Source organism: Pinus tabuliformis, chromosome 9, assembly GCF_031772625.1.
Source record: "Pinus tabuliformis cultivar Carrire ecotype Pingquan chromosome 9, CPIR1, whole genome shotgun sequence".
NCBI classification, from domain to species: Eukaryota; Viridiplantae; Streptophyta; class Pinopsida; order Pinales; family Pinaceae; genus Pinus; species Pinus tabuliformis.
Window position 1 is genome coordinate 215,476,250 of NC_142307.1, and position 8,540 is coordinate 215,484,789.

Below are 8,540 nucleotides of genomic sequence, written 5' to 3' on the forward strand. Positions count from 1 at the left end.
GACTTGGCACGAGTTTTTTGTATCCAGGAGGAAGTCTCGACGGTGAAACCGGACGATCTTCCAAAACTCTCTTCGCTTCGTCTAAGAAGGGACAACGGTGAATGGCGTGATCGCCTTCACACAGTCTGCAGGGGGATCTTGCTCCCCCTCTTTGTCTTGAACCTTCACTTTCGCTGGTTGACGGTAAGCATTCAACATGGCTATCAGAGGTTGATGCTCCCGAACTGTGCAAACGAGGGGACCAGTCCCTTAGTATCCGGGGAATACAGGGACAATCTCTATGGAAGTGGTCTCCTCTACATATGACACATGGTGATTTAGGCGCGGTCTGTGCTGTGTGTGGATTTTTATCAGATTTCTTTTGCTTGCCCCCAGTCACCTTAGGCTCCTTCTTCTTCTTCTCTCTCTTCTTCTTCTCCTTCTTCTCCATGGGAGCTTGGCTTTTGCCGGCTCTACCTTGCGAAGATGAAGGATTGGAGGAAGAGTTATAGGAAGTAGAAGGCTGGTGGGCAGCTCTAGACTGATCTAACTATTGACTCGACTGTTCAGGAACCATGGTGTTCTGAACTACATTGGTTGAGAATAGCTAGATTGGCAGGCCAATTTTTAGTCCTGGAAGCGACAATGTGGCCATGTGGGGCGCACCAACTTCTCCCCAAGAGGAGAAAGGACTAGGATTTCCATCATGGGGAATTCCTTGGTTGGTGTGTTCCATGTTCTCAACCTACAGATCAACGCAGGAATAGGAGGTGATTATGTTCTGTTTTAAAATAAATTTTATAACGATGCTTTAGACACAACTTGCTTTTTCACTTTTTAAGAGTCGAGAAAAAGCTAAAGATGACTCTAGTCTCCTTCGATGTTTTAACGAGCCCGAAGTGACAAATGCTCGGATGGACTTTTTCAGTTATAGAGTTTGAAAAAGGCCAAAAGAAACTACTCTGGAGTTCTAGGCAGAGGGTGTGCCAAACTTTTCGCAAAACCATAGAATACGTTTTACGGTACGGGTGGTCGATCTTCGTGAATGCTGTGTTCACTGCATTGCGATCAGTAGGGCGGCCGACACGGTTTCCTATGGATAAAGGCTTTGTTCCTATAGGGGTCTCCCAATATATACGCGACGGTACGTGGGAGCACAAGTCCGTATTGATACTTATCGCTTCACCGTGGAGGAATCACCCAACCACTCAACGCTAAGATATCACGTTTAACGACACCGGAACACGTCTCTAGCTTAGACCTCTATGTGTTTGCGTTATGTTTCAAAGCGTTGTTATGTAAATTCAATTTATTTTAGGTTGATCTTGTTTAGCAGTTTTCCTTTATGGATCACCACGAGATGTATGGTACAACTCCTAAATGCAGTCTAAAGATGAGAAGCAAGCTTTTTCAATCTTTTCAATTTATGAAAATCTTAACTACTGAGGGAGAAGAAAGACATCATCTTTTCACACAGATCATAGAGCACACACTAATGCACTTTTTCCTAAATCAACATGCAAGCTGTCAAAATGCACATGCACGATGTAGGTATTTCTTTTCTCTTTCTTAATGTTGATGTACTACAAAAAGAAAGTTGTTGTATAACTTTGAATTCAATTTCAAGTGAAAGCAAACAAGCTTTTGTCCAAAATCAAAAGACACCTTAAGATTCACTTGTTTCAACACTAGAAATACATGAATTCAAACCATATGACGAAAGCAAAAGCTCAATCAGCTATGAACAGCAAACAAACTAACTCTTAAGATCAGAACGACACTTATCACAGGTCTAGATCTAAGAGGCCACAACAAGACTAGTTCACTTTCGTTATGGGAAACTGCAAATGATTTAAGAAATACACAAAGAACAAATACAGTTTCTTTATACAACTGAGGCGGAATAGTGGCAAAGAAAGGTGGTTTCAGATAGGTACATTGACTGATAACAGGCTGCAAAAACAGGGATGAAAACAGGGCAACAGAAAGCAGAGAACCCCAGTTGCACAAGGCCACACTGGTTCAGCGCAGGTACAACACTGTCAGTTTGACATTCAGCGCAGGTAGCCCCTTCGGGACCTGCGTTGAAATGCAGACTGCCTTCACAGTGTCTGCGCTGAAAGGGAAAACTCTCGTTTCCCTTGGTTCTGGGTCACAGATTGCTCAAAAATCAACAGTTTTTGGCCAAATCAAAGCTACCAATCAAGTACACACTAAAGGATGATTCAAAGGAGGATGAAAAGCTATCACTAAGAGCTATTCAGAGTCCTTGTGGATCAGCTCTTCAAATCATAAACATGCCCAGAAACTGAGCTAGAGTAGCTGCCCTCTACTTTGCATTTGAAAGATCCAAATGCAGTTCGATTCGGTACTCCCTGTGTTTAGGAAATGAATAGCAAAAACACAAACAACCAACAAGATACGATCCCCAGCGGAGTCGCCAATTTGTTGTTGGGAAAAGTATCCAATACGAAATGACCCTATCCCACTCTAAGGGTGATAGTTCCTTAGCAATAATCAAAGCAAAGCTATCTAAGATTACTTCTTTATGAGATGTAAAAGAGGGGAGAAAGAGATCCACTAACCGATGTCTTTCGCTAATGGTTGATCCAATCTTCTCTCCTTGCTGCTTGCCCCCAGCTCCTTGCTCTTTCGCTGGCCCAGCTACACCAAGATCCTGCAAAATGGCAAGAGAGGGAAACTACAAGAAGCATACATTCATAATTGATTCAAGGATTAGAATAAATCAAATACACAAGTATAACAATACATCATTGAGACACATGTATATAGAAGAACCTCAAATGCTTTATTAATGGAAGAAGTAAGGTTCAGGAAGTGATACAACCATAAGAGGCCCAATCCAGCATCACCTTCCCAGCAGAAAGAAATCTCCTCTTCACCTCCTTCAAAGCAAATCACCCAATAGTTCTAAACTCAAACCAACAGCAATTCTTTACATTCACCAGATTCCCAGCCTCTGGATCTCATGGGAGAGAGATCCATATATAGGAGTTTGGAGAGAGGATGAGTCAGCCTGAGATGTGACTAGTGTCCTTCTTCAGTTCTTGAGTCCACTTGGAGGTTCTTGCTTCCACTTGGAGATCTAGAACCTCTTACTCATCACCAGTCGAATTCCTTGATCCAAGTGTCATTTTGGAAGCTTCCTGGGCATTGACTCATTGAGGAATGAGACTTCCACATGTCAAAACTTGCTCAGCGCAGGTAGCCTTTGTTGGAGTTGACATTCAATGCAGGTGGTCCATGGAGCAGTTGACTTTCAGCGCAGATGCTCAGTGGATCAGTTGACATGATCCAGAATTGCCTTGTTTTTGAGTAATTTTCAGTGGAGAACTTGTTTGGATTGCTGTGGTTTGCTGACCTTGTTCCCCTAGGGGTAGGAAAAACATGTTTAGGGACTTTGGATCCCTTAGATTATGGACATTTCATGCTTCATGCTGTAAGGCACAAAAATGTCTATAACACCAACTCCTCAACGATTTGGTGATTTTCAATTGTGATTAATTGGTTACCCTGTTTCCATTTCCTGAAGCCTTGCTCTGTCTCCTGAGTCCAATAATGCCACATCTTAACTTGCTGCTGCTCCTCCCAATGAAGTTTGGAGGTGGATTAAGAATACGGCTGAGCTGTGGCATTTGGTTCCAAGAATCAGTCCAGAATCGTGCAGTTCTGCCATTTCTTACTTCCCAGAAACTATGTTGTTGTATCAACTGGAAGTGTTGTTTGGCCGCATTCCAAATTAGCGAGCCTTTGTCATTGGGATTGAACCTGATGAGCTCCTCCTGGGGTCCGTGATTGGCGTATTTGGCCATCCAGATTGTGGCCCAAGGTTTTTCTGGGTTATAGAGCCATTGCCACCAGATTTTTGCGCTCATGATGGTGTTGTTGTGCGCGGGGTCTCTGAAGCCAATGCCCCCTTTTTCTTTGGGCGTGCAAACAGTGGTCCATTTTACCAGGGCCCATCTACGATTTGTTGTCATGTTTCCCCATAGGAAACCTCGCTGAAGAGCCCTAATTCTTTTTAGAACTCATTTTGGTGCCGCCAGGTTTGAGAATAAGTATAGCAGCATTTCCTGAAGAACTGACTTTATGAGCACTACACGATTGGCCAATTTTAGAGCTCGGTGCGTCCAGAGGTTGAGATGGGATTCGATCTTTTCAATGAGAGAATGCCAGGAGGAGTGCTTGATGGCTGAGGCAGTAAGGGGGCTTCCAAGGTAATGAGAGGGGAGAGATGCAATGGGGAATCCCAAGATTCGAGCAACAGCAGTTTTAACGACAGAAGGGGTGTGAAAGAAAAAGATATGTGATTTAGCTATTGATGCTAGTTCCGGAGGCTTCAGAGAAGTCATTGAGCAAGGCTTTAAAGCTGGAGGCTTCCTAGACAGAAGGGTAGCCAAAGAGCATGGTGTCATCAACAAACTACTGATGGGATAAAGCTGGGGAGTGGTGAATGGAGAGACCTTTGAGCTGCTGAGAGAGGAGGGCTTGTTTAATGTGACGACCTAAGCCTTCAGGCATTAAAACAAAGAATAAGGGGGAGAGGGGATCACCTTGCCTGATTCCATGGGATGGTTTGAAGGGGCGAGAAGGGATCTCGTTCACGAGAATGGAGAAGAAAGAGGAGGAAATGAGACTCATGATCCAACGGATCCACATGGGGCAGAATCCAAAGGCAATTAGCATTTGCTGTATGTAGGTCCAACTGAGCATATCAAAAGCCTTAGAAAGATCAAGTTAGAATCATACCTGCCTGTTTCGACTGCTTGAGGGAGTGTATGATCTCATGCGAGAGGATAATGCCATCCATTATCTGTCTCCCTTCCACATATCCAGATTGTTCCGGAGAGATGAGCAGTGGCAAGAGGGGCTTTAACCTGTTGGCGATTACTTTGGAGATGACTTTGTATATGACGTTGCAAAGAGAAATCGGCCTGAATTTGTCCGGGGTGATTGAATCTGCCTCTTTTGGTATAAGGGTAATGAAAGTTGAATTGAGTGAGGGAAGCAACCAATGCAGAGCTCTCGATTCCTCTATAATTTTCCATACCTCCACTTTTATCAGCTCCCAGAAAGCATGAAAGAAAGTTGTGGTGAAGCCGTCCGGGCCAGGGGCTTTTCCTTCCTTGAGCTGTGACATGGTCGTATCCACCTCCTGAGTAAGAATAGGGTGGAGGAGAAGTTCATTATGTTCCTCCGTGATTAACTTTGGCACATTATGTGTAATTCTATCTATAGCAAGTCACCTGTCTACATCGGGCTCTAGATGAAGTTGATTGAAGTGATGAAGGAACTCCTCCTCAATTTCCTCATGCTGTTTTGCTATTTCCCCTTCTTGTTTTTGAATGAAAGGGATGTTATTGTGCATTCTTCATTGAACCGTGGTTCAGTCGAATAATTTGGTGTTTCGTTCACCCTCTTTCAGCCATCTAATCCTCGACTTTTGCTTCCAATATATCTCCTCCTGCTTTCTCCTCTCCTCCAGCTGGTTGTGGATGCGCTGCTCCTGCTCCAGGGTCCCCTCAGTGTGACCCTCTGTGCTTATCTTTTGCTGGAGTTCCACCATTTCCTTATTTAAGTTATGTTGCGCCTTGAATATGTCTCCAAAGGTCTCACTGTTCCACCGCTTTACATGGTTTTTTAAATATTTTAGTTTCTGTTGGAACTGGAACATCTTGGAGCCTTCAGGCGGAGTGAAGGTTGTCCAAGTTGTTTTTACAAAGTCTTTGAAATATGGATGAGTGAGCCAGAACTCTTCGAAGCGAAAGGGTCTTCTGATGGAGTTGCCAGGTCGTTGCCACTGGAGGGCAATTGGCCAGTGATCCGATCCTGAGTGGGGAAGAATGGCAGCTGTGATGTCTCCTCCTAAGTGAACCGAATTATCTGATATGAGGAAATGATCTAGTTTGGAAGCAATTTGATGCTTTCCTGCTCTTCGATTGCTCCAGGTGAAAATGGCATTGTAAAAATGTAAATCTATAAGAGAGGTGTGCTGGATGAAGTCTTTGAAATGGGTGTTTTCCTGTTCCAATCTGTTTCTTCCCCCAATCTTTTCCTCCAACTTAGTGATCATGTTGAAATCCCATCCAATAATCCAAAGAGGATGCCTCCTATTGTTATTCAGAGCTTCTATGGTGTTGAGAAGAGCTATTTTGTTTCCTGCTTCCTATGGGAAATAGACATTTGAGAGGTTTCCATGAATATTGGTGCCTAAAATGTGGAAGGTAGCCTGGATGAGGTGGTGAGAGGCATGGAAATCAGAAAGAGTAAGCGCTTGTGTATTCCATGCAATGGCAAGCCCCCTGATGCCCTAGATGCATCCACTGCCACCGATTGACAGCCTGACCATGCTTTAGAGAGGATACTGCCTAGTGTAGAGCTGTTACACTTGGTTTCCTGGAGAAATAATAGTTGTGGCTTTTCCATTTTTATCATGTTTTTTAGCATTCTAAGTTTTCTTGGGCTCTTGAGCCCCCTTAGGTTCCATGAGATGAGCTTCATGATTCACTATTAATAGAAGGTTTATAGTACTTCGTCAATTTAGCATACCTGCCTGAGTCCACCAGGATTTTCCCCACAGCTATTGTTCGCTGGAGATCAGTTTTTATTCCCCTCTTTTTGGAGTCTTTTGGGTGAAGGCCTCCATCCCATAGACTTCCTAGCTGGATGCCTAGTTGTTGCTGCTGATAATCCCTTGAGATGACCACTTCCAGTTTGTTGAGCTGAAGCTCTGGGATACTGTCGAAAGCCTTGTTTTTGCATGCTACTTCTAGTTCTAAAATGTCTAGTCCGTGCAGATCTATACTTTCTGGTTCTTCATCCATTTGTTGCACCTGGCTATTTCCTTCAGCGGAAATATCTAAGCTTTGGAGGGGATCTGGAGTTCCATCTATGTCCATTTCATTGTCTTTTTCTGCCGGTTTCTTTCGACCTTCATTGGGGTTCGCCAGTGTGACTTTGGGGGTTTGATGATCAGAGGGGGAGGCTGAAAGAGGAGGCTGGGAGGAGGAGGAAGGGGGTGCGGACCTGGGCTTGGAGAACGGGATTTTCTCTTCTGAGGTTTGAGCTAGAATTTCAAAGTTGTTCCTCAAAGCAGGGCTAGGGGTGTTGTCTTGTTGGGGCTTTTTCCTAGTTGAAGGTTTTTTGTGCTCTCGCTTGCGGCTAGGAGCTTTGGTGAAGCCATCATGGGTCAAGGAGTCAGAGGGTTCAGGAGCATTAGCTTTGGCATTTAGGGGACAGTCCCTGAATAGATGCCTGAGAGCATGGAATTTTCGGCATCGAAAAGGGACATGTTCATAATCCAAGGGTTGAATCCATTCATTGTCATGATGAGAGAGACTTACTGATTTTGGCAGGGCTTTGTCCAGGCGCATAAAGATGCAAATGCGAGCATAGGAAGTGTATCTAAGCATTTTTGTTTCTTCTGCTGCTTTTATGTATTCCCCTAATCCATTTCCAATGTCTTTGAGAATATCTTCATCCCAGTATTCATCTGGAAGTGAGTACATTCTGATCCAGACTGGCACCCAAGTGAGGTCTTCCTTGTTCGGATTAAATCTTGCTATCCATTCCCTTAAATATAGATTAGCTGAGTTGAAAAAGTAAGGCCCTTCACCCAGGATTTTGTATTTGTCCTCAAGGCGAAAGAAAATCGCAGTAAAGAATCCTTTCGGCCCTAGCTGCAGAGTCACATCTCCTTTGGGTTTCCACTTCGCTGCAATCCAACCATATAGGGCTTTTTCTATCAGCCAGAACCCTATAAATTTCCCGATGAGGGCATGATCCCTCATGTATTGGATTCGTTCATCAATCTTCTGTCCTGGCAGCTCTATTCGGGGCCATTCGGTAGCTATTGGTTTGCATGTAGTGGAAGAGACCTTCGAAACTTCCTCTGGTTTGTCCTTCCTTCCGGGCGTGATACCAGTCTTGTCTCCCAGACTGCCTGTCTCATTGTGCCCGTATTGTTGTAGGTTCTCCTTGTTGATCACTTCCTCATCAACAGAACCAAACACAATCATGCATTCAGGTCCCTGCTGCGAGGTGTTTGCTTTGGGGGAGGGCGTTGACAACCCCCCTGGGGTGAGTCCATTGTCCTGCGATAGAACCCTGAATTGCTTAGTCGAATCAGAGCTAGAGGTTAGGCCCATGATGGTAACCTAATCTGTGCAGACTGCCTCGTCTGAGTTGTGGTCAAAACCCTAGCAGTCGAACCCTAGCCGCTCTCTGTAATACATACCTGCATTTGTTAAGTTCAGTTGTACATGAATATTAGAATAACAACTTGTCCATAATAGAGTAATGTATTTACAATAGGTCAAGAATACCTACATCGTTCCAAGAGCGTAAAGAGAAAAGAGAGAAAAAAACTAAATAATGATAATTGTATAACTGGTTACATGCAATAAAAAATTCAATACCCAATGTACAAGCTCTAATCAATGGTTAAAAAAATTCCAGGCTTGTGGTCATAGCTATAACGTGACCAAAAGAAAACAAAACATTGAGGTCAAATTCTGAAAGTGGATAGGAAGTATTTGAGG

The 8,540-nt window shown here is 43.9% G+C and overlaps 1 protein-coding gene across 1 annotated transcript; it reads right to left on the reverse strand.

Annotated features, from left to right (window-relative positions):
* Positions 1 to 5,386: 5,386 nt before the first annotated feature.
* On the reverse strand, positions 5,387 to 6,073 carry LOC149147920 (uncharacterized). The gene has a single exon (XM_089442009.1). The coding sequence runs from the start codon at positions 6,071 to 6,073 to the stop codon at positions 5,387 to 5,389; it is 687 nt and encodes a 228-aa protein (XP_089298135.1).
* Between the last annotated feature and the right edge of the window lie 2,467 nt (positions 6,074 to 8,540).